The sequence below is a fragment of the Monodon monoceros genome, unplaced genomic scaffold (genome assembly GCF_005190385.1).
Source record: "Monodon monoceros isolate NGI ecotype Baffin Bay Population unplaced genomic scaffold, NGI_Narwhal_1 Super_Scaffold_5, whole genome shotgun sequence".
NCBI classification, from domain to species: Eukaryota; Metazoa; Chordata; class Mammalia; order Artiodactyla; family Monodontidae; genus Monodon; species Monodon monoceros.
Window position 1 is genome coordinate 14,702,018 of NW_021703782.1, and position 26,836 is coordinate 14,728,853.

At 43.3% G+C, this 26,836-nt stretch overlaps 2 protein-coding genes across 2 annotated transcripts in view; one reads left to right on the forward strand and one right to left on the reverse strand.

Annotated features, from left to right (window-relative positions):
* Nucleotides 1-8,033, forward strand: part of LOC114884004 (tumor necrosis factor receptor superfamily member 10B-like) — a 48,253-nt gene extending 40,220 nt beyond the window's left edge. The window contains exons 8-9 of the mRNA XM_029202425.1: nucleotides 4,359-4,434; nucleotides 5,624-8,033. Coding sequence (XP_029058258.1) covers nucleotides 4,359-4,434; nucleotides 5,624-5,937 — 390 coding nt within the window. The 3' untranslated portion in view covers nucleotides 5,938-8,033. The remainder of the gene's footprint in view (nucleotides 1-4,358; nucleotides 4,435-5,623) is intronic.
* LOC114883971 (putative serine protease 47) overlaps nucleotides 5,973-26,836 on the reverse strand; it is a 105,290-nt gene continuing 84,426 nt past the window's right edge. The window contains 6 exon segments of the mRNA XM_029202335.1: nucleotides 5,973-6,100; nucleotides 6,983-7,064; nucleotides 8,262-8,364; nucleotides 18,781-19,068; nucleotides 20,722-20,905; nucleotides 21,902-22,201. Coding sequence (XP_029058168.1) covers nucleotides 5,973-6,100; nucleotides 6,983-7,064; nucleotides 8,262-8,364; nucleotides 18,781-19,068; nucleotides 20,722-20,905; nucleotides 21,902-22,201 — 1,085 coding nt within the window.

Here is a 26,836-nt window from a genome sequence, read left to right on the forward strand (position 1 = left end):
TCCCAAATTCATTCTACGAAGCCACCCTCACCCTGATACCAAAACCAGAAAAAGATATCACAAACACAGAAAATTATAGACCAATATCACTGATGAACATAGATGCAAAAATAACATAAACCACAGCAAAGAGAATCCAACAACACATTGAAAGGATCATACACCATGAAAACTGGGATTTATCCCAGGAATGCAAGGATTCTTCAATATATGCAATCAATGTGATACGCCATATTAACAAATTGAAGAATAAAAACCATATGATCATCTCAATAGATGCAGAAAAAGCTTTTGACAAAATTCAACACAATTTATGAAAAAAACTCTCCAGAAAATGGGCATAGAGGGAACCTACCTCAACACAATAAAGACCATATATGACAAACCCACAGCAAACATCATACTCAATGGTGAAAAACTGAAAGCATTTCCACTAAGATCAGGAACAAGACAAGAACGTCCACTCTCACCATTCTTATTCAACATAGTTTTGGAAGTCACAGCCACAGCAATCAGAGAAGAAAAAGAAATAAAAGGAAGCCGAATTGGCAAAGAAGAAATAAAACTGTTACTGTTTGCAGATGACGATACTATATATAGAAAATCCTAAAGATGCCACCAGAAAACTACTAGAGCTAATCAATGAATTTGGTATTGTTGCAAGATACAAAATTAATGCACAGAGATCTCTGGCATTCCTATACACTAACAATGAAAAATCAGAAAGAGAAATTAAGGAAACAATCCCATTTACCATCATAACAAAAAGAATAAAATACCTAGGAATAAACCTACCTAAGGAGGTGAAAGACTTGTACTCAGAAAACTATAAAACACTGATGAAAGAAATCAAAGATGACATAAACAGATGGAGAAATATACCACATTCTTGGATTGGAAGAATCGATATTGTGAAAATGACTATACTACCCAAAGCAATCTACAGATTCAATGCAATCCCTATCAAATTACCAATGGCATTTTTCACATAATTGGAACAAATAATTTTACAATTCATATGGAAACATAAAAGACCCCAAATAGCTAAAGCAATCTTGAGAAAGAAAAATGAAGCTGGAGGAATCAGGCTCCCTGACTTCCAACTACACTACAAAGCTACAGTAATCAAGACAGTATGGTACTGGCACAAAAACAAAAAGAGAAATACAGATCAATGGTACAGGATAGAAAGCTCAGAGATAAACCCACACACATATAGTCACCTAATTTACAACAAAGGAGGCAAGAACATACAATGGAGAAAAGACAGCCTCTTCAATAAGTGGTTCTGGGAAAACTGGACAGCTACCTGTAAAAGATTGAAATTAGAACACTACCTAACACCATACACAAAAATAAACTCCAAATGAATTAAAGACCTCAATGTAAGACGAGACACTATAAAACTCTTAGAGGAAAACACTCTTTGACATAAACCACAGCAAAATCTTTTTTGACCCACCCTCTAGAGTAATGAAAATAAAAACAAAAATAAATGAATGGGACCTAATTAAACTTAAACTCTTGCACAGCAAAGGAAACCATAAACAAGACGAAAAGACAACCCTCAGTTCTCACTATGGAGAACAGTATGGAGGTTCCTTAAAAAACTAAAAATAGAACTACTACATGACCAGCAATCTCACTGCTGGGCATATACCCTGAGAAAACCATAATTCAAAAAGAATCATGTACCACAATGTTCATTGCAGCACTATTTACAATAGCCAGGACATGGAAGCAACCTAAATGTCCATCGACAGATGAATGGATAAAGAAGATGTGGTACATATATACAATGGAATATTACTCAGCCATAAAAAGAAATGAAATTGAGTTATTTGTAGTGAGGTGGATGGACCTAGAGTCTGTCATACAGAGTGAAGTAAGTCAGAAAGAGAAAAACAAATACCGTATGCTAACGTATATATATGGAATCTAAAAAAAACAAAATGGTACTGATGAACATAGTGACAGGGCAGGAATAAAGACGCAGACATAGAGGAGGGACTTGAGGACACAGCGGGGAGGGGGAAGCTGGAGCGAAGTGAAAGTAGCATCAACATGTATACACTACCAAAAGTAAAATAGATACCAAGTGGGAAGCAGCAGCATAGCACAGGGACATCAGCTTGGTGCTTTGCAATGACTTAGAGGGGTTGGATAGGGATGGTGGGAGGGAGGCTCAAGAGGGAGGGGATATGGGGATATATGTATGCATATGGCTGATTCACTTTGTTGTACAATAGAACCTAACACAGTATTGTGAAGCAATTATATTCCAATGAAGATGTATTTAAAAAAAAAAGAAAATGTGGTATATACATACAACGGAATATTGTTCAACCTTAAAAAATAAGGAAATCCCGCAATATGCTACAACATGGATGTGCCTTGAGGACATTATGCTAAGTGAAATAGGCCAGTCACAAAAGGACAAATACTGCATGATTTCACTTATATGAGATATCCAAAATAGTCATACTCACAGAAGCAAGAAATAGAATGATGCTTGCCAGGGGCTGGGGAGAGGGGCAAATGGGTAGTTGCTAATCGACTTGTATAAAATTTCAGTTGTGCAAGATGGATGAATTCTAGAGATCTGCATTACCACAACGTGCCTATAGATAATAATAAATGTATTGTACTCTTAAAAATCTGTTAAGAGGGTAGATCTCATGTTAAGTGTTCTTACCACAATAAATACAAAAAAGAAAGAAAAAAACCCAGATTAATGGATACGAAGATGTGAGATATACATGTATACACACACACACACACACACACACACACACAATGGAATACTACTCAGCCGTAAAAAAGAATGAAATTTTGCCATTTGCAGCAACATGGATGGACCTGGAGAGTATTATGCTTAATGAAATAAGTCAGACAGAGAAAGACAAATACTGTATGCTATCACCTAATGTGGCATTTAAGAAATAAAAAAACAAATGAATATAACAAGAAAGAAGCAGACTCACAGATATAGAGAACAAATTAGTGGTTACCAGGGGGAAAGGGAAGGTGGGAGGCCAAAATAGGGGTAGGGGATTAAGAGGTACAAATTACTATATACAAAACAAATATCTACAAAAATAGATTGTACAGCACAGGGAATATAGCCAATATTTTATAATAACTTTAAATGGAGTATAATCTCTAAAAATTCTGAATCTGCATTGTACACCTGATACTAATATAATATTGTAAATCAACTATACCTCAATGAAAAAATATATGAATGAAAAAAGGAGATAGCATTTCAAGTCAAGGGTTTTTATTATGACTCAATAAGATTTGAGTTCTTCAGATAAGTTATGCCTATTTCTTGTCAAAGCTGTTTCTTTATTACTCTTAATGGTTGGATCCTCTTATAATCTCATTTTCTAATATGTTGTTTCTGCTATGTTTTTAACATTCATCAAGACATGCACTCATTTTTAAGTACTGTAGCTTAAACCTTAGGTTTTTAAAATATTCAGCCATATTAAAATCATAATTATTTTTAAGTACTGTAGCTTAAACCTTAGGTTTTTAAAATGTACAGCCATATTAAAATCATAATTATTTTTTCTGCCCCCTTCCCCTAGTCTTGCCTCATTTTTGCTTCACATCTTGCTTGCTGCATAGTCCAGAACTTATGTTCAAAGATGCTTAGAGAAGGCAGATATTTTGGTCTTCATTTGATTTCATTGGGAATGCCTCCAACATTTCACCATTGGGAATGATGTTGACTCTTGTGTTCATATAGAAAATTTTATCATTGTGGATGCAGCCTCCTATTTTTAGGTATTTTTAAGAAGTCAGAGTTCATGTTTACTTCTACCAAATGCCTTTCCAGTCTCCATGGAGGCTATCGGATGCTTTCATTCCCTTATTTAGGCTATTGATATGGTACATTATTGCTGATCAAAGCACCTTCATGTACATGGAATAGACACTTACTTTAGATTTTCCAAAATGCCCTTGTAAATACTCTTCATTTGAGTCACAAGAAGGCTGGGATGGAGTGCTTGTCTCTTGACGAGGTGGGTGGGAAAGGACTAGAAGGGCAGAAGGGACTATGTGGGTGCTGGGAATGTTCTGTGTCTTGATTGGTTGATGGCTACTCAGCTGTATACAGTTGTCAAAACTGGAGCAGATACTTAAGAAGTGAGCATTACTGCAGGGAACATGTCCCTCCATGAGTACATGAGCCTGTGAACTGCTCAGGGTGAGAGGTTCCTCTCCATCTCCACAGAGACCCGGGAGGGAAGGTGGCTGCCCATGTCACACAGCGGGCTGGTTGCCGGGCTCAGTTCTGGAACCCAGGACCCCTGATTAAGACCAAGGCTGTTCTCCACTGTGTTTTACAGGAACCAGCAGAAGCTGAAGCGTCTCACACGAGAAGAAGGCTGCTGGTTCCAGCAAACGGTGCAGACCCCACTGAAAGTGAGTGCTTTCCCCGGGCACTGGGGCAGGAGTGGAGGGAGGAGGGACAGTGTCCTAACTGCCGTCCCCATAGCTGTTAGGGCAACTCAGAGCAGGGATGGCTTGTCACTGGACCTTCGGGACTCTAATTCCCTCTCTGACCCTCTTCTTCTCCCCACCCTGCACCCCTCTGTCCCCTAACAGTGTCCCCTAACACCTCCCTGTCCTTCCCTGCCCCCCATCCTCCCTCCTCCCCTGTTGCTCAGGGCCAGGTTGGCCCACCCTGAGGCATCTAAGGGGCTGTGCCGTCCAGCAGGGCACCCAGGGGCCGCAGGAGGCTGTGGAGCACCTGACCTGTGGCCAAATCTGATGAGCTGTAGTGTAACTCCATACTGCATTGCAAAGAATTGGTAGGAAAAAGGACTGTAATATGTCTCATTAACAGTTTGTTGTATATTGATTACATGTTGAAATGAAAATTTTTAGAATATATTGAGTTAGTACCCTATTTTATGAAAATTAGTTATTACTTGTTACTTTTTACGTTTTTCAGTGTAGCTGTTAGAAAATATAAATTTGTATCCGGGGCCCACCTTATGTACCTATGGACGGTGTTGTGCACTACATTTCACACACGTCTCATTGAATCCCCAGTACAGTCCCGTGAGGTGGGTGGTGTTGGCTCCATTTTATGGGTTAAATTCTTGCTCCGAGTCTGTCCCCATCTAGCTCTGCCACAGTGTCAGTCAGCGAGGCCGAGCTGGGCGTGAGGCCAGAGACCTTCCTCCCTCCAGGCCCTTGCTCTGTCCCCATTGCAGAGGTGGCAGCCAGGTGACCTCACTCTCGTGAGAACGGCAGGTGCCCTCCTCTGAGGTCTGTTGCACCACTGTGTCCCGCCCTCTGTCTCCTACCACAGACTGCCTTCTCCCTCCATGACGTCCATCTCCCCTCCCTGGTGGGCCCTCATTCCCCGCTTAGGGCAGGACTCTCTGGAGACCTGGACTCCCTGCAGTGCTTTGGGCACAGGTGAGGCCTAGGCAGTGTGGCCTGATTCTCTGCTGATGGGAAGCATGTCAGGGACGCAGAGCAGCAGGTTCACCAGCAGGGGGCGCTCCTCAGCTCCCACCCTGGGGTCTAGGCCTGACTGAGGGTCCTCTGCCCTTTCTGAACCCTGTCCCAACTCTGTCTCTCTGACTTTCCCTCAACCTAGGTCTGAGACTATTCTTCGATTACTTTGCAACCGCCGTGTCCCCTAACTCCTGGGACTCACTCATGAGGCAGTTGGGCCTCACGCGAAATGAGATCCTTCTGGCCAGAGAAGGGGTCCGGGTCCCTCGGGATGCCTTGTATGAAATGCTAGAGACCTGGGTCAGCAACAAGGGACGGGCGGCCTCAGTCAACACCCTGCTGGATGCCTTGGAAACGCTGGGGGAAAGACTGGCAAAGGAGACAATTCGGGACCACCTGTTGGGCTCGGGAAAGTATGTCTATGAAGATGGTGAAGCAGGCTCTGCTGTGTCCTGAGTCTAAAAGAATCTCTTTATGAAACTACAGCTTCCCTACTTTACCTTTTCTTCTGGAAAGGGACACATGATTGGACACCAGCCTGGATGAAACAGCCGGTACTTGACGAATACTTGAAGGAACACTATCATCCGATATGTGCAGAAGTTGTAGAGTTCTAGAACTTTTCAGTAAAATGAGTAATTTTTATGAAGTGTCATTGATAAATGATGGTGGAAATATTTATAAATATTTATGCTCGTGTATGTACTGAGAGTTGATTTAGGATGTCATTTAGTTCAGAGCACTTTGTCATCCTACCAGAACTGCACGTTTTACTTGTATTTTTTATATTGTGAGATCCACCCATGTTATGTGTGTACTTAATTATGTCTAATGATGACTTAATATTTTATGATAAGCATCTTTCCATTTTAATATTTTTGTATAGATTTATATGAACGTGGGAAACCTTTTGGAAAGGTTACTTACTAGGTTGACTACGTGGGTTCCCTGGATGGGAGCAGGCAACCATAAAATCAGTAAAAATACAGAGCAGGGAGGACGAAGCCCACTGCAGTGGGAGGCACTGGTGGGATCAATTCTCCCTCATCTGGGAGTTTGACTTTGTCTAGGATTAGATGACCAGCAACTTTTAAAGTGTCCATCATTTCCAACTGACAATTTTATAGGTGTGGGATTATTTATATTATTTATTGGTAGATGTTTACAAATGAGGAGAGAGTGAGGAGAAGTAGCATCCACATGCAGCCCTGTGTCTGGTATCCATGAACTGGGCTGTCATGCATGGGCCTCCTCCTGTTCATCTATGGACCTGAGTGGGAAGGGTGGGACATGGGTGGGACACGTGAGTGTCAAATAGCTTCTATGTCATGTGCCACGTCTGGTTTTGTTAGTGAACCTTCAGTTCTATCTGGGCTCCAGGGAGAGAGGACAGGGATCTGCTCCTAATGTCTGCCATGGTCTCTGGGAGGAAGAGTGGACAGTGCTCATGGATTGTGTTCAATGTTGGCTGACTCAGCACTAGATGAGCCCTCTCACTTACGGTGGTCTGAGTCCCAGAACAGCCTTTTTAGGGTACAGATTCCAAATATGAGGAGCTTAGTGCCTCTGTAAGCATCCCACTTCTGCATGAAAGGGAACACATAAACACAAATTCTTTTTTTCTTTTTACCATTAGAATGTATACTTTATTTTTTAAATATTTTCCATTTTTAAAAATTGAACTATAGTTGGTTTACAACTAAGCCTTCACGCCACAACTAATAAGCTCGTGTGCCTCAACAAGAGAGCCCACGTGCCACAACTACAGAGCCCACACACTCCGGATCCCCGCATGCTGCAACTAGAGAGAGAAAACCCGCACGCGACCACTAGAGAGAAGCCTGAGATCCACAACTAGAGAGAAACTGGAGCAGACTATGCACCGTAACGAAAGATCCCGCATGCCTCAACAAAGGTCCCTTGTGGTGCAACTAAGACACGACACAGCCAAAAAAAATAAAGAAAATACATAAATAAAATAAATAAATATTAAACTCTCATCCACTGCTGGAATGAGTGGAAAGTGTGCAACCTCTTTGGAGATGTCTGGAAATACCTGCCAAAGCTGAATATACACATACCTTTTAATCCAACAATTCTACTCAAGGGCTTCTGTGAAATACAAGAGAAAACATTTGGAAGTGAAATGAAGTGAAAAACTGGGAAACCTCTAAAATACCCATCAAGAGTAGAACTGATCATAGAATTCCATTCACACAATAGAGTCCTCTAGAGCAAGGAGACTGAACAAACTATAACTACATGTAACAGTATTGATGAATCTCACAAATACAATGTTAAGACATGAAAGACTGACAACTGGAAATGAATTCTACTTATGGAACATGCAGAATCTAAGGTGTCAAAAGTGAAGGTGGTGGTTTCTGTTGGGTGCTGATGATAGGAAGGAGGTGTGAGTGGGGCCTCTGGGGGATTGGTCACGTGTTGCGTCACTATGTGAAAATTCATCCGACTTATGAAAAGAGCACGAATATATTCTTTTGTATGTATGTTATACTTCAATAAAAACTTTAAAGTGTGCCTCATAAAAAGATGCTGTTTGAGGGTGCTGCCAGTAGATGCCCTTATGTGCAAGGGGCTTAGGAAGGGGCTATCCTGGGGGACTCTGCCAAGGAATGGAGGCCAGGAAGACATGTAGAGGGAGGAAATGGGAAGTCCCAGGGGTCTCCACAAAGACAGTAGAGGCAACACAGCCCCTCCCCCAGAGAAACTGAAGCCCTGACAACAGGCAAGGGAAGAATGGAAATGGCCTTACTCACTTGGCAGATGGCCTTCCCTCTCGAGAAGTCCCCAGCACACAGCATGTCCTCGTGCACAGAGAAGCTCTTGCCTTTTCTAGGTCCATATAATATATTACAGAAGCTGTAATTCATCTACTCACCCCTCCATCCATTTGCCCATGCACCCATCTTTTGATCCGTCTCCACTCACTCCATCTATCTCTGCCTACCATCTTTGCACCCACCCACCCATCTTCCCTTCCAGCCACTCATCCTCCCACCTACCCTTCGCCCATCCATCCTCTCATCTAACCACACATTTATTCCTCTGTCCTTGTGTTCAGTATCTTTTAGACACTAATGATACACGAGAACATTTTTACTTGGGGGAGCCAGTGACACCGAGCAGGGCCCTGTGGGGCTCCGGGGCACAAAGCCTTTCTGTGTCCCCCATTTCTTTGATCACAGGAAATAGACTTCATTCAGCCTCCATGACCTTCTCTGAGTTCCACCGGGCAGATTCAAGCAGTTGTTAATTAGGGAAGGGAGGGGATGCCAGACCAGTGAGAAACAGTCAAGAGAAACAACAGTGCAGCCTTGGGGCAAGGTCCTGGCTCCCCATCAACGGATACACAAAACAATATCTTTGAGCTGTTTTCTGATACTGAAACCCCCTCCAGGTGGGAGAAGTTAATGACTAACAATGGTATGCTGCCCACAAGCATGTAGACCTCAGACCAGTTGAAACCTGAAGGACGATGATGCTGACTCCTACTTACCTCACAACCACCTCATCAGAAGAATGTCTAAGAGCTGATCATGCCCTCTTTGAACCATTACTTTAAAACTTCTCACTATCCTCTCCAAGGAGACACACAGTTTTTTGAGGCAGGAGCCTGCTGTGTCCCCCTTTGCCTGGCAAAGTAAGAAAGCTATCCTTTTCTACTTCACCCAAAACTCTGTCTCCGAGATTTGATTTAGCACCGGTGTACAGAGAAGCTGAGCTTTTGGCATCAACAGGGTAAATGAAGTAAATAAGACAAATTGTTTTAGATCTAAGAAGTGGTGTAAAGGAAGTAAAACAGGGAGATGTGCTATTACGGGTTGTCTGTTGTAGCTCATATGATCAAGTAAAACTCCTCACAGGAGCAGCTGAGTTGTACATGTAAAGAAATGAGTCATGCCAAGGTTAGCAGGGAGAGCAAGTGAGGACAGGGAGGCAGCCAAGGTGGAGGCCCTGAGGTGGTGATGGCCTTGGCATATTCAAGCAGGAAGGAGGCCTGCTGGCTAGGATGGTGTGGGTGAGGGATGTAGTAGGAGATGAGCAGAGAGGAATGGGGGCCAACATTACGCATGGCCTGAGAGCCAAGGTAAGGAGTTTCGACTTTTTTCTAGGCATAAATGAGAAGGCACTGAGGGTAATGAGCAGGGAACTGGCATGAATCCTGCTTTAAAGCAAACACTCAGACAGCTATGTGGAGACTAAAGTACAGCACACAGGGTGGGATCTCGGAGACCAGTCTGGCGGTCCAGGCAAGAAACGAGGGTCTATAGGACCAGGGTGGCAGCACCTGGGGTACCTCCTAGGTGCCAGGCCCTGCCTGGGGCAGAAGCTGGGATATTAAAACAAGAAATACAGGGTTCCTGTCCTCAGGGAGGAACAGTCTGTGTGTGTGTGTGTGTGTGTGTGCGCGCGCGTATGTGTGGTATGTATGTGTTGTGTATGTGGTGTGAGAATGCTGGGAACGTGGTTGTTTGTCCTATGATTAGGGAGTGTTCATGACATACTAGTAGGCAGGGGCCAGGGATGCTGGCACATCCCACCCAAAGAAGACAGGGTCTTTTCCAAATGCCTGGAACACCTCTGTTGAGAAAACCGGTACCAAATTATGACCCTACAAATAATTAACATATATATTCTTTTTCCTCCTAATATGGAACCATAAGCATATCCTCAAACCATAAACACTCCTTTCCTTAATAAAGACTCTGGCTCATAAGTCTTTGCCTACATTTCTCCTCTTTCAATCTTAAAAACCATAATTTTTTTCCTGTGTTACTCAGTTCACCTAATAAGCTTACAAAGTAGATAGCTGAGCTGTGTTGGGAGAAGAGTAAAGTGAGGTTCAGAGAGCGAAGCACTCTTAAATCATAATCATTCTAACTTCATCAGGCAGGCTCAGAGGGGAGAAGTCATACATGTGTTTTCCTTCCACTTTTCCCAAGTTCCTCTTATAGCAATGGGAAATCAGCGTATTTGTCAGTGGCCTGCAATGGGCCAGAGCCCAAGCATGACCTTTGAGTTGAAGCAAGTCCTCTCAGATCCATGGTTGATTAAAACCTTGGAATCCAGAAACAGAAAGACTTCAAGAACCCAGTCTTGATTCAAAAAGTCAAAGATTCCCACACTTTCAGTGCAAAGATTTGCACTTAGGGAACACTGAAGCTTTATTTATTTATTTTTATCTTATATTTTTGTAACATCTTTATTGGAGTATAATTGCCTTACCATGGTGTGTTAGTTTCTGCTTTATAACAAAGTGAATCAGCTATACATACACATACATCCCCATATCTCTTTCCTCTGGCACCTCCCTCCCTCCCACACTCCCTATCCCACCCCTCTAGGTAGTCACAAAGCACCGAGCTGATCTCCCTGTGCTATGCGGCTGCTTCTCACCAGCTATCGGCTTTATATTTGGCAGTGTATATATGTACATGCCACTCTCTCACTTTGTCCCAGCTTACCCTTCCCCCTCCCCGTGTCCTAAAGTCCATTCTCTAGTAGGTCTGCGTCTTTATTCCAATCCTGCCCTTAGGTTCTTCATGATCGTTTTTTGTTTTAGATTCCATATATATGTGTTAGCAAACAGTATTTGTTTTTCTCTTTTGGACTTACATCACTCTGTATGACAGAGTCTAGGTCCATCCACCTCACTACAAATAACTCAGTTTCGTTTCCTTATATGGCTGAGTAATATTCCATTGTACATATGTGCCATATCTTCTTTTTTTATATCTTTATTGGAGTATAATTGGTTTACAATGGTGTGTTAGTTTCTGCTTTATAACAAAGTGAATCAGTTATACGTATACATATGTTCCCATATCTCTTCCCTCTTGCGACTCCCTCCCTCTCACCCTCCCTAGCCCACCCCTCTAGGTGGTCACAAAGCACCGAGCTGATCTCCCTGTGCTATGCGGCTGCTTCCCACTAGCTATCTATTTTACGTTTGGTAGTGTATATATGTCCATGCCACTCTCTCACTTTGTCACAGCTTACCCTTCCCCCTCCCCATATCCTCAAGTCCATTCTCTAGTAGGTCTGTGTCTTTATTCCCATCTTACCCCTAGGTTCTTCATGACATTTTTTTTCTTAGATTCCATATATATGTGTTAGCATATGGTATTTGTCTTTCTCTTTCTGACTTACTTCACTCTGTATGACAGGCTCTAGGTCCATCCACCTCACTACAAATAACTCAATTTTGTTTCTTTTTATGGCTGAGTAATATTCCATTGTATATATGTGCCACATCTTCTTTATCCATTCATCCGATGATGGACACTTAGGTTGCTTCCATCTCCTGGCTATTGTAAATAGTGCTGCAATGAACATTTTGGTACATGACTCTTTTTGAATTATGTTTTTCTCAGGGTATATGCCCAGTAGCGGGATTGCTGGGTCATATGGTAGTTCTATTTTTAGTTTTTTAAGGAACCTCCATTCTGTTCTCCATAGTGGCTGTATCAACTTACATTCCCACCAACAGTGCAAGAGGGTTCCCTTTTCTCCACACCCTCTCCAGGATACATTGTTTGTACATGTTTTGATGATGGCCATTCTGACTGGTGTGAGATGATATCTCATTGTACTTTTGATTTGCATTTTCTAATTATTAATGATGTTGAGCATTGTTTCATGTGTGGCAATCTGTATATCTTCTTTGGAGAAATGTCTTTTTTTTTTTTTTTTTTTTTGCGGCATGTGGGCCTCTCACTGTTGTGGCCTCTCCCGTTGCAGAGCACAGGCTCAGTGGCCATGGCTCACGGGCCCAGCCGCTCTGCGGCATGTGGGATCTTCCCAGACCGGGTCATGAACCGGTGTCCCCTGCATCAGCAGGCGGACTCTCAACCACTGCGCCACCAGGGAAGCCCTGGAGAAATGTCTCTTTAGGTCTTCTGCCTATTTTTGGATTCGGTTGTTTGTCTTTCTGATGTTGAGCTGCATGAGATGCCTGTGAATTTTGGAGATTAATCCTTTGTCAGTTGCTTCTTTTGCAAATATTTTCTCCCATTCTGAGGGGTGTCTTTTCATCTTGTTGATGGTTTCCTTTGCTGTGCAAAAGCTTTTAAGTTTCATTAGGTCCCATTTGTTTATTTTTGTTTTTATTTCCATTTCTCTAGGAGGTGGGTCAAAAAGGATCTTGCTGTGATTTATGCCATAGAGTGTTCTGCGTATGTTTTCCTCTAAGAGTTTTATAATGTCTGGCCTTATGTTTAGGGCTTTAATCCATTTTGAGTTTATTATTGTGTATGGTGTTAGGGAGTGTTCTAATTCCATTCTTTTACACGTAGCTGTCCAGTTTTCCCACCACCACTTATCAAAGAGGCTGTCTTTTCTCCACTGTATATTCTTGCCTCCTTTATCAAAACTAAGGTGACCATATATGCGTGGGCTTATCTCTGGGCTTTCTATCCTGTTCCATTGATCTATATTTCTGTTTTTGTGCCAGAACCATACTGTCATGATTACTGTAGCTTTGTAGTATAGTCTGAAGCCAGGAAGCCTGATTCCTCCAGCTCCGTTTTCCTTTCTCAAGATTGCTTTGGCTATTCAGGGTCTTTTGTGTTTCCACAGAAATTGTGAAATATTTTGTTCTAGTTCTGCGAAAAATGCCAGTGCTAGTTTGATAGGGATTGCAGTGAATCTGTAGATTGCTTTGGGTAGTATTGTTGTTTTCATAATGTTGATTCTTCCAATCCAAGAACATGGTATATCTCTCCATCTATTTGTATCATCTTTAATTTCTTTCATCAGTGTCTTATAGTTTTCTGCATACAGGTCTTTTGTCTCCTTAGGTAGTTTTATTCCTAGGTATTTTATTCTTTTCTTTTCAGTGGTAATGGGGAGTGTTTCCTTAATTTCACTTTCAGATTCTTCATCATTAGTGTTTAGGAATGCAAGAGATTTCTGTACATTAATTTTGTATACTGCTACTTTACCCAATTCATTGATTAGGTCTAGTAGTTTTCTGGTAGCATCTTTAGGAGTCTCTATGTATAGTATCATGTCATCTGCAAACAGTGATAGCTTTACTTCTTTTCTGATTTGGATGCCTCTTATTTCTTTTTCTTCTCTGATTGCTGTAGCTAAAACTTCCAAAACTGTGTTGAATAATAATGGTGAGAGTGGGCAACCTTGTCTTTTTCCTGATCTTAGTGGAAATGGTTTCAATTTTTCACCATTGACGACGATGTTGGCTGTGGGTTTGTCATATATGGCCTTTATTACATTGAGGTAAGTTCCCTTTATGCCTACTTTCTGGAGGGTTTTTATCATAGTGTTGAATTTTGTTCAAAAGCTTTTTCTGCATCTATTTAGGTGATCATATGCGTTTTATTCTTCAGTTTGTTAATATGGGGTATCACATTGATTGACTTCCATATATTGAAGAATCCTTGCATTCCTGGGATAAACCCCACTTGATCATGGTGTGTGATCCTTTAAATGTGCTGTTGGATTCTGTTTGCTAGTATTTTGTTAAGGATTTTTGCATCTATGTTCATCAGTGATATTGGCCTGTAGGTTTCTTTGTGACATCTTTGTCTGGTTTTGGTAACAGGGTGATGGTGGCCTCGTAGAATGAGTTTCAGAGTGTTCCTCCCTCTGCTATATGTTGCAAGAGTTTGAGAAGGATAGGTGTTAGCTCTTCTCTAAATGTTTGATAGAATTCACCTGTGAAGCCATCTGGTCCTGGGCTTTTGTTTGTTGGAAGGTGTTTAATCACAGTTTCAGTTTTGGTGCTTGTGATTCGTCTGTTTATATTTTCTATTTCTTCCTGGTTCAGTCTCAGAAGGTTGTTCTTTTCTAAGGATTTATCCAGGTTGTCCATTTTATTGGCATATACTTGCTTGTAGCAATCTCTCATGATCCTTTGTATTTCTGCAATGTCAGTTGTTACTTCTCCTTTTTCATTTCTAATTCTATTGATTTGAGTCTTCTCCATTTTTTTCTTGATGAGTCTGGCTAATGGTTTATCAATTTTATCTTCTCAGAGAACCAGCTTTTACTTTTATTGATCTTTGCTATTGTTTCCTTCATTTCTTTTTCATTTGTTTCTGATCTGAGCATTATGATTTCTTTCCTTCTGCAAACTTTGGGTTTTTCTTATTCTTCTTTCTCTAATTGCTTTAGGTGTAAGGTTAGGTTGTTTTGAGATGTTTCTTGCTTCTTAAGGTAGGATTGTACTGCTATAAACTTCCCTCTTAGAACTGCTTTTGCTGAATCCCATAGGTTTTGGGTCATCGTGTTTTCATTGTCATTCGTTTCTAGGTATTTTATGATTTCCTCTTTCAGTTCCTCAGTGATCTCTTGGTTATTAAGTAGTATACTGTGTAGCCTCCATGTGTTTTTATTTTTTATAATTTTTTTCCTGTAATTGATATCTAGTCTTATACGCTGTGGTTGAAAAGATACTTGATACGATTTCCATTTCCTTAAATTTACCAAGGCTTGATTTGTGACCCAAGATATGATCTATCCTGGACAATGTTCCATGAACACTTGAGAACAAAGTGTATTCTCTTGTTTTTGGATGGAATGTCCTATAAATATCGATTAAGTCCATCTTGTTTAATGTAGCATTTAAAGCCTGTGTTTCCTTAATTATTTTCATTTTGGATGATCTGTCCATTGGTGAAAGTGGGGTGTTAAAGTCCCCTTCTATGATTGTGTTACTGTTGATTTCCCCTTTTAAGGCAGTTAGCATTTGCCTTATGTATTGAAGTGCTCCTATGTTCGGTGCATAGATATTTACAATGGTTATATCTTCTTCTTGGATTGATCCCTTGATCATTATGTAGTATCTTTCTTTGTCTCTTGTAATAGTCTTCATTTTAAAGTCTATTTTGTCTGATATGAGAATTGCTACTCCAGCTTTCTTTTGATTTCCATTTGCATGGAATATCTTTTTCCATGTCCTCACTTTCAGACTGTATGTGTCCCTAGGTCTGAAGTGGGTCTCTTGTAGACAGCATATATATGGGTCTTGTTTTTGTATCCATTCAGCCAGTCTATGTCTTTTGCTTGGAGCATTTAATCTGTTTACATTTAAGGTAATTATCAATATGTATGTTTCTATTGCCATTTTCTTAATTGTTTGGGGTTTGTTATTGTAGGTCTTTTCCTACTCTTGCGTTTCCTGCCTAGAGACGTTACTTTAACATTTGTAAAGCTGGTTTGGTAGTGCTGAATTCTCTTAGCTTTTGCTTGTATGTAAAGGTTTTAATTACCCTGTTGAATCTGAATGAGATCCTTGCTGGGTAGAGTAGTCTTGGTTGTAGGTTTTTCCCTTTCATCACTTTAAATATGTCCTGCCACTCCCTTCTGGCTTGCAGAGATTCTGCTGAATGATCAGCTGTTAACCTTATGGGGGTTCCCTTGTATGGCATTTGTTGTTTTTTCCTTGCTGCTTTTTTTTCTTTGTATTTAATTTTTGATAGTTTGATTAATATGTGTCTTGCCCTGTTTCTCCTTGGATTTATCTTATATGGGACTCTCTGTGCTTCCTGGACTTCATGAACTCTTTCCTTTCCCATATTAGGGAAGTTTTCAACTATTATCTCTTCATATATTTTCTCAGTGCCTTTCTTTTTCTCTTCTTCTTCTGGGACCCCTATAATTTGAATATTGGTGCATTTAATGTTGTCCCAGAGGTCTCTGAGTCTGTCCTCAATTCTTTTCATTCTTTTTTCTTTATTCTCCTCTGAAGTAGTTATTTCCATTATTTTATCTTCCAGGTCAGTTATCTGTTCTTCTGCTTCAGTTATTCTGCTATTGATTCCCTCTATAGAATTTTTAATTTCATTTATTGTGTTGTTCATGATTGTTTGTTTGCTCTTCACTTCTTCTAGGTCCTTGTTAAATGTTTCTTGTGTTTTCTCCATTCTATTTCCAAGATTTTGGATCATCTTTACTATCATTATTCTGAATGCTTTTTCTGGTAGACTGCCTATTTCCTCTTCATTTCTTTGGTCTGCTGGGTTTTTACCTTGCTCCTTCATCTGCTGTGTGTTTCTCTGTCTTCTCTCTTTACTTAACTTACTGTTTGGGGTCTCTTTTTGCAGGCTGCTGGTTCGTAATACCCGTTGTATTTGGTGTCTGCCCCCAGTGGCTAATGTTGGTTAAGTGGGTTGTGTAGGCTTCCCGGTGGAGGGGACTGTGCCTGTGTTCTGGTGGATGAGGCTGGATCTTGTCTTTCTGGTGGGCAGGTCTGCATCTGGTGGTGTGTTTAGGGGTGTCTGTGACCTTATTATGATTTTACGAAGTCTCTGTGCTAATGAGTGGTTTTATGCTCCTGTCCTGCTAGTTGTTTGGCATAGGGTGTCCAGCACTGTAGCTTGCTGGTTGTTGAGTGGAGCTGGGTCTTGGCATTGAGATGGAGGTCTCTGGGAGATTTTGGCAGTTTGATATTACGTGAAGCTGGGAGGTCTCTGGTCGACCAATGTCCTGAACTCCGCTCTCCCACCTCAGAGGCACAGGCCTGACGCCCGGCCGGAGCACCAAGACCCTGTCATCAACACGGCTCACAATAGAAGGGAGAAAAACAGAACAAAAGAAAGAAACTAAAATAAAATAAAGTTATTAAAATAAAAAGATAATTATTAAAAATTTTAAAAATGTTTTAAAATAGTTTAAAAAAAGGAAAGAAAGAAAGAAGAGAGCAACCAGACCAGAAAACAAATCCACCAATGATAACAAGTGGTAAAAACTGTACTAAAAACAAACAAACAAAAAAATCGGACAGAGAGAACCCTAGGACAAATGGTAAAAGCAAATCTATACAGACAAAATCACACAGAAGCATACACATAGACACAAAAAGAGAAAAAGGGGAAAAAAAATATCATTGCACCCCATGTCCACCGCCTGAATTTGGGATGATTCGTTGTCTATTCAGGTATTCCACAGATGCAGGGTACATCAGGTTGATTGTGGAGATTTAATCCACCACTCCTGAGACTGCTGGGAGAGATTTCCCTTTCTCTTCTTTGTTCGCACAGCTTCTGTGGTTCAGCTTTGGATTTGGGCCCGCCTCTGCGTGTAGGTCGCCTGAGGGCGTCTGTTCTTCACTCAGACAGGACGGGGTTAAAGGAGCTGCTGATTAGGGGGCTCTTGTTCACTCAGGCCCGGGGGAGTGAGAGGTATAGAATGTGGGGTGAGCCTGTGGCGGCAGAAGCTAACATGACGTCGCATCAGCCTGAGGTGCGCCATGTGTTCTTCTGGGAAAACTGTCCCTGGATCATGGGACTCTGGCAGTGGTGGGTTGCACAGGCTCCTGGGGCAGGAGGTGTGGATAGTGACCTGAGCTTGCACATAGGCTTTTTGTGGCTGCAGCAGCAGACTTAGCATTTCATGCCAGTCTCTGGGGATCGCGCTGATAGCCGCAGCTTGTGCCCATCTCTGGAGCTCATTTAGGCAGCGCTCTTAATCCTCTCTCCTCGCGCACCACGAAACAAAGTGGCAAGAAAAAGTGTCTTGCCTCTTTGGCAGCTCCAAACCTTTTCCCAGACTCCCTCCTGGCTAGCTGTGGCGCACTAGCCCCATTCGGGCTGTGTCCACACATTCAACCCCAGTCCTATGGGTGGGTCTGACCGAAGCTGGAGCCTCAGCTGCCAGCTCCCACCCACCCCGGTGGGTAATCAGACATGCCTCTCAGGCTGGTGAGTGCTGGCTGGCACCGATCCTCCATGCAGGAATCTCTGTTCTTTGCCCTCCGCACCCCTGTTGCTGTGCTCTCCTCCGCGGCTCCGAAGCTCCCCCCCTCCGCCACCCACAGTCTCCGCCCATGAAGGGCCTTCCCAGTGTGTGGACCTCTTTCCTCCTTCACGGCTCCCTCCCACTGGTGCAGGTCCCATCCCTATTCTTTTGTCTCTATTTTCTCCTTTTTTCTTTTGCCCTACACCCAGGTACGTGGGGAGTTTCTTGCCTTTTGGGAGGTCTGAGTTCTTCTGCCAGCGTTCAGTAGGTGCTCTGTAGGAGTTGTTCCACATGTAGATGTATTTCTGATGTATTTGTGGGGAGGAAGGTGATCTCCATGTCTCACTCTTCCGCCACCTTGAAGCTCCTGGGGAACACTGAAGCTTTAGAATCACACGCTTTCAGAACTAGAACTAGAATGGTCCAGTCCTCTAGAAATGAGGCATAGTGGGCCAAGGTCCAGTGTCTCATTGCTTGGGGACCCCTCAGGTGGAGCCACACCTCCTTTCTTCCCTCCTCTGTCCTTCTCCCCTTCCTCCTCCCCATCCTCATCTGCCCCCAGCCCAACTCTCCTACACCCCCTCACTTTCCTTGTTGAGCATCCCCCAGTCAGTTATCCAGCAGGACGAGATACTGCATAGCTGCATGCCTGGGACTGGGAGGCAGGCGAGGAAGATGTAGGAGGTGAAATTCACAGGAAAGAGGAGCTGCAATGTGGCTATGTCACTCCCGGAGGGATGTAACTTCTCAAAGTCTGGGTGCATGATAATCTGGCTCAGGGATATCTCTTGGGTGTCCTGGGTGTGCAGGGGCACCTGGGTGCTTCCTAACAGAACCTGGTAGTTCTCCGGGGCATGCAATTTTCTTTAGGAAGAAGGGAATATTGTCACCCTCATCTCTGCGTGTGGACTAACTCTTTCCCTGCATCCTCATCTAACTGCCCACAGGCCTCTACCCCACATGATGCTAGACAGCTTTTATCTCCCCATTTCTAGTGTTCAGGAGCCCTTCCTTCTTGAGGCTAATTGCTATTCTACTTAAAATCTCAGACACACGGCTTCTCCATCACACACTAGAATCAGAGGAGCATTGAATCCTTGTGCTGGAAAGATCCTTGGTGGCATACCAAATGAAAGTCTTTTGATTGTACACAGGAGGAGTTCTGGTTCAATCCCAGCTCTAACTTTACCCTTCCCAAGACTCCCTACAATCCACCTTCTGGCCCCACACTCTTCCTGACCCCTCCTTTCTTTTTTTTTTTTTTTTTTTTTTTGTGGTACGCAGGCCTCTCACTGTTGTGGCCTCTCCCGTTACAGAGCACAGGCTCCGGACGCACAGGCTCAGTGGCCATGGCTCACGGGCCTGCCGCTCTGTGGCATGTGGGATCTTCCTGGACCGGGGCAAGAACCCGTGTCCCCTGCATCGGCAGGTGGACTCTCAACCACTGAGCCAACAGGGAAGCCCACCCCTCCTTTCTTTAAACACCTTCCTGCCCAAGGGCTGCTTCTCCACTTAGTTATAAGGACTCACAAAAGATTTGTTAAATAAATGAGCAAATGAGTGCAGGAAACACACTGAACACAGGTGCTGAAACTTCCCACCTCCCTGACTGTTTGCAAGGCTCATCCACATGGAGACCCTCTCGTGCTCCCCTTTCCCAAACCCTTCCCCTCCATAGAGGGGAAGGGAAACCCCTCCCTCTCCATAGCTCTTCTCCGGAACCCCCAGTCCATGCGTCTGCCCTTCTCACCCATGTTGGGCCTTCTCTTGTGACAGGATGGAGACAGGGTGAGGTGGGGACTTGCCACACCTGATGTCACAAAGGGGCTTGCATGGATCATGGTATAGACTAGGCACCAATAGGACTCTAAGCTCTGAAAGCTCCAGCTCCCAGACCTGGGCTGTGATGCCCCAACTCCCTGGGGACCCCTCCTCATCTGTTCAGACCTAGGCACTGAGCCAGGCCCAGGACGGCCAGGGGAGTTAGACTCCTGAGCAGCCATGTCACTCTCCCAGAGAGCCCCAATTCCCACCTATGCAGCCTGGCACCATGGCTACCCACAACGCACACCAGAGGCCGTGACTACTCCTGGGCACACAGTTGTGTAGGAGTAATAAGAATTGCCCAGATGCTGGCCATACATGCGGTCCCAGGTCCCTGCCTAGAGTCTGACACCTGGAAATGTGGGGACATTAAGAAGAAGCTGTGATCAGAGATTGGTCCACACTGCTTGGCAGTTAGGAAGGACACTGCCATTCTCCTGAGGCACATCTGTGTTGAAGGATAGACACAGGGGCTGAAGGCAGAGCATGAGGCGCATCTGAGCAGGGAGGACAGTCCAGGTGGAAGGTACACAGGCCAAAGGTATGAATGACATGCATCTGAAGGCCACAGACTGCCCCAGAGAAAAGCCCAGAGGAGCTGACGTGGGATGCCCATCACCCCTTTTCTCCTCTTCCTCAGCATACCCCTCCCCTGCCAGTGCCTGTGCTGGCAACCTAGGAAGGAGGACTTACTTGAGAAAGCAGTGGGCAGTGGAAAGGACCCAGTGGGAGTTAATGAGGACAGCTCCACAGATACGTGAGCCCTGGTACTGCAGGCTGGCCTCTAATGGCCACTGGCCAGCCACCATGTCCTAGCCACTGTAGATCTTCCCCATCACCTTGGGTTGCCCGCATACTGTGGAGACTCCCCTGCCACCTACGATAGAGGCACTAGTAGTACCCCAAATGCCACTACCAGGAAGGCCTTCTCCACTTCATAGGTGGGAAAACCAACGCCAAGTGTCCAGTGGCCTACCCCAAATGACAGTGCTACCAGGACTCTGCCTTCACTGGCTGCCCCTGAGAATTGGACAGAGCAAGCCCTGTGGGGATGAGGACCCAGAGGTCTGGTGGGATGGGGCAAGGGGGGACCGAAGGTAGCCACAGCAGCTCACAGCAGCATCTCCAGGGAGAAGGACATCCCCGAGTGAGGCTGCCAAGGGATGGGCACGTCACAGACCTTATTTCCCTCAACTAGCACACCTCAGTGCCTACTCTTATAGATCAAAGAACTAAAGGTCTCAGAAGTTGCCAACATTACTTGCTCAACATCATGGCTTCTAAGGGCCTGTGCCTCCTCCACGTCACCCCGGTGTCTTAGGGAGGGAGATTCGCAGGCAGAAGTCTGTGGTGCTGTGTCAGCCGGGCAAAGTCATTCCCCCTCTCTGACTCAGGATTCTACATTTCTGAAAGAAGAGGGAGTGGGCTAATGAAGACAGCCCTGGCTCTAGGACTCACACCTCGGAAGGCAGGGGGTGTGCCCAGGCCCCCTGAGAGTGGGTATCTTGGTCTAGGGCCTGCGCTGCCAGGGCCTCACGGAGGAGAATGAGACCCGCGGCCCTGGACTCAGGGCCACTCATTCATCAGTCCTGGTGCTTTCCGCCACCCAGCCACCCAGCCTCAGGGTCAGACCCTGCTCTGTCCCCACTTCCACAGTCCCACAGAGGTCCTGGGGCGCTTCCCACCCAGAGGCCGCACAGTGGGGAGTCGATGCCCCACCTGTGTCGAGGGGGTCTCTGGGCTGCCTGGCTGTTGGCCAGGGCAGAGAAAAGATGAAATTCAGTAACTCAGGGAACCCGGGCCCTGGTCATAGCCGGCCCCTCAGGCCCTGCAGTTTAGGCCGTCTCAGTCTTCAACAGAGGCCGCAACGCACCCGTGGCTCCCGGGGCCAACTGCTGTGCTTCTGGAGTCGGAGCGCTGCCCTCCAGCACTTCCCCCGCACCTGGAGCCCAGCAGGGGGCGGCCGTGGCCATGTCCGGGGACCCTCACAGCTCCAGGGTGGCCACGGGCGGCAGCAGCAGCAGCCAGAGAAGGGCCACAGGCTGGCTTCGGCCTTGGGCGATGCACGCCTCCACGCCCATTGCCAGGGTTGCTGACTCCGGCCTGACCCTACCCTGGCCCTGCCTGACCGTGCCCTGACCCCGCCGCAGCCCAGCCCTGATACCACCCTGACCTTCTTAATAACCTTTGAAACAACTCTACTAACATATAATTTATATACCATGAAGTTCACTTACTATTATACAAGGGACAATTCAATGATTTTCTGTACGTTATTAAAAATTTATTTATTTTTTTATATTTAAATAAACTTTTTTAGAGTTATGAAAAAGTTGCAAAGTCAGTACAGAGTTCCAATATCCCCTTCACCCACTCTCCACTAATGTTAAGATCTTATATTACTATGGCATATTTATCACAACTAGTGAGCCAATATTGAGACATTAATATTAACTGAAGTCCATTCTTTCTTGTTTTTAATTTTTTTCAGCTTAAGGTGTAGAGCATAATGATTTGACTTCCATGCATCATGAAAGGGTCATCAGAATAAATTTAGTGAACATCCATCATCCCACATAGATACAAAATGAAAGAAATAGGAAAAAAATGTTTTCCTGTGAGGAGAACTCTTGGGGTTTACCCTATTGACTGTCATGTATAACATACAGCAGTGTTAATTATATTTATCATGTTGTCCATTACACCCCTAGTAATTATTTATCTTATCACTGGGAGTTTGTACCTTTGACTGCAGCTAACCAATTCCCCCTTCCCCAATCTCCCGCCTCTGGTAACCACAAATCTGATCTCTTTTCCCATGAATTTGTTTGTCTGTATTTATTTGAAATATAATTGACTTACAATGCTATGTTAGTTCCTGTTACATAACATAGTGCTTGGTTATTTCTATACATTTCAAAATGATAAATACAGTTATGATATGTCACCATACAAAGATATTACAGAATTATTGACTGTATTCCCCACACTGTACATTTCATACTCATTTATTTTGCAACTGAAACTTTGTACCTCTTAATCTACCTCACCTATTGCTTTCTTCCCCCCAACACTCTCCCTTCTGGCAAGCACCTGTTTGTTCTCTGTATCTATAACTCTGTCTCTGTTTTGTTGTTTGTCCATTTGTTTTCTTTTTTAGATTGCACATACAAGTGTAATCATACAGTACTTGCCTTTGTCTGACCTACTTCACTGAACATAATACCCTCTAGGTCCATCCATGTTGTTGCAAAGGGCAAGATTTCCTTCTTTATCAGATATGTGATTTGCAAGACTTTCTCCAAGTCTGTAGCTTCTTTCTGTTTATATACATCTTTAATTTCTCTCAGGAATACTGTGTAGTTTTCAGTGGACAGATCTTGCACCACTTTATTAAATTTATTTCTAAGTAGTTTATTCTTTTCCATGCTACTGTGAATGAAATTTTGTTAATTTCCGTTTCATATTTTTATACCTAGAAATGCAATTTATTTATATAAGAAATGTTGCTTCCTCTGACCTTCCGAAACTTCTTTATTCATTCTAGTCTGTTTTATTTTGTTTTGGTGGTTTCATTGGGGTTTTCCAACACATAGCGTCATGTCCTCTGCAATAAAAGTTCTAATTCTACCATTTAAAGTTGGATGCCTTTAATTTCTTCTCTCCTACCTTCTTTCTTTTTCCCTTCCTTCCTTCCTTCTTTCCTTCCTTCCTTCCTCCCTCCCTTCCTTCTTCCCTTCCTTCCTTGCTTCCTTCCTTTCTTTCCTCGACTTCTTAGAGACTACATTTATAAGGACCGTGCTTTTTAAATATGGTCTATCAATCTTTGTCTTTAACGTTGTGTCATCTATTCACATTTAATGTGATTATTGATATGGCTGGAACTACATTTTCCACTTTGCTATTTGTTTTCTGTATGTCTCTTATCTTTCCCCACACTTTTGAGACAGGCTGGGACCTGGGACCCTTTGCTGCAGTGCTACAGCAGATTTCTGTAAACTGGTGTATGCATGGGTGACAGTCCCACCTGTGGGTTAGATTTCTACAGATGACATACAACTGTCTGGTTTCCAGCCTTGATCACCCCGGTGGGCAGTTTACAGGGTGCAACCTCCTTCAGTGGCCCTTTCTGAAAGCTTGCAGGTTGGTGCCTGAAGAGACAACTGCAGGGGGCAGGTTGAAACGGCAATCTCTCTCTTTCTCTTTTTCAGTCTTTTCTGTCCCTCCTCCCTTTACCTCTCCCTTAGTCCTTATACCTGCACTCCCATCCCCTTTATCCTGAAAACTTCTTGTCTTTGTCTAAGTTTTTGTTATTGGTATCTTTGTTTTATGAGTTTTGTCTGTCCAACCGCTCCTACAAGTCTCTGCCAACATTGTGGGCATGGTGGAGCACTTAAGCCTTGAAATACAGACGCATCCCACATTGTCTGAGGCTCGACTCCAGCCTTGGGTTACTTAGTGGGATTTTAAAGAACAAAAAAAGAAGAGAGGGGCTTGCACCTCTCTCCTCTGCCTTTGCAATGTAACTATTCTGCCTGGACTCTCAGGGACTCCCTGATCCATCTGTAGTCCCCCAGACTGAGGGAAAAAAAGAGCCCTTTTTAAATTCAAGCAGGAAAACTGAGATCTCTGATTTTGTAAAAATTATCTTGTCTGGCTTAAGCTCGTGGGTTTAATTAATACAGACCTCTGCGTATTATCAACATTAAGTATAATACTTCTATTGTACCTAGGCTTACTGGAAGTCAATAAGTGCGTATTGTTTCTGTGATAAAATCTACTATCAAGGAAAATAACCTGATAGGATTCAACTTTTAAGTAAATATAACTGGATAAGAGCTTTTTAGTAAACTCTATGGGAATAATCATGTTTTCAAAATGTCCATTTAGAATAGTCCCGCCAGATTTTGGTAACTTGAAACTAAATTATGTTAAATGATAGGAATCCATCGAGTATCCAGGCCATTTCAAATAAGATGAAATATTGGAACCATATTTGCTAAACAGGCCTAAATTTACCTACTTTTGTTTCCTTGTGAGAGGGAAACTAAGGATGTTTGGATTTATTAGACACATATCTTGCATCACATTAAGGAAAGAAATTGTGCTTTGGGAAGATACACGGGATCTTCCCATGGGACCTTCCCAACAGGTTATGGGATATTCCAATCAGGGAATGCTAATGTAAAAGACAGTTCATGGTGGCTTAAGGAAAGTAGGATGTGTGCTTTCAGAAAAGAAGGTATGAGGAATGGAAATGTATTTTGTTAGAAGGAAAAATGTGATTTTGTCCTACAGCTGGTTATTTCTGAACGGAAAAAAGAAGGGACAAAATACGGCTACAGAAAGTTGCAGAAGATTTGTGGAAACGGAATGTTGAGAAAAGAATTTTGTATGTGGTCGGGATTTTCTAAGGTTGGATTAACTTTAATTAGGTAACTGGACCTTATCAAGAGTAGGCTGATATAAGACTGGATTTGGTTTCTTTCTCTCATAAGAAAACAACATTTTCTGGGAATGCTCCTTTTGATAACATATTGTGTGAGTTTCTGTGCCTTTAAGTGAGCTGTATTTACTTTTGAAATCTTTTTTTTTTCCACCTTTGCTCAAGGAATAATTGTATCACAGCAGCCTATGATTCTATTTGACTGGGTGTTTTAAAAGTTCTGGAAATGTTTGACAGATTTCCCAAATATCAAATTCTAATTGAAATTCTTTTGACTTCAGTTAATTTTGGGATGCTTCATGGGGCCCCTGGAGCCTCCAAACAGAGTTCCTAAACTAACTGTGTTCACTTGGTATGTTAAATTACATGGGAAACATTGTCGAAACTCATTGTTGCCTGTGTCAGATGGAATCATCAGGCTCTCCCCAGTTTTCTCATAGCTGCCAAACAGATAGGGGAAAAGGTTTGGCGTTGTTCTGCTGTCTAGTCTCTCACCTTATTCTATGTCCAAAAAAAAATCCCCTGTGGGAATACTCCCAATGTAGGCCCATAGGTCCTGACCTCCGTGGCATTTCCCATTGCACCCAACTCCAATGCCTCCAGGACTTCCTGTTTTGCACCTCTAGGACCCCTTTCACTCAAGGCCTTGGCAGCCCATACCATTTGTTACAGACTACCTATTGGACGGCCACTTCCAAGTAGCCCACATCCTAGGCTTTAGAGATGCTCAAACTCCAGGAATACCCCCTGCATAGAAAAATATTATAGGACAAAAGCCTCCTGGTAGACGTCTCTGGGACACTGGACTTCATTTCTAGGAGCGCTTTTTCACAGTTCCATGTTATTCAACATGGGATGATCCTCGTCTAAGCCAGAAGAAACACCTCTGGATCATATCCTTAAAAACTGGAAATTTTCAAAACAGACGGCCTGAAAAGGGAAAAACTTAAACTCTATTGTAACATTGCCTGGCCATTGTATAAGTTGGGGAATGGGGAAAAATGGCCTGAAAATGGGTCTCTGTAATATTGTCTTGCAATTGGATCTCTACTGTTGCCCGACAGGGAAATGGACTGAAGTTCCCTATGTTCAAGCCTTCATGGTCCTGGGAATTCCCTGGCGGTCCAGGGGTTAGGACTCTGAGCTGTCACTGCTGAGGGCCTGCCTTTGATCCCGGGTCAGGGAACTAAAATCCCACAAATCATGTGGGGCTGCCCAGAAAAAAAAAAACAAAAACATTTCACATGGCAAAAAAATACCATAAGTAACATCAAAAGACAAATGATTGGAAGAAAAGTATATCACCATATAAATCAATATCTTTCACAGTTGAAGGGTTAATATCCCCACTTTATAAGAACT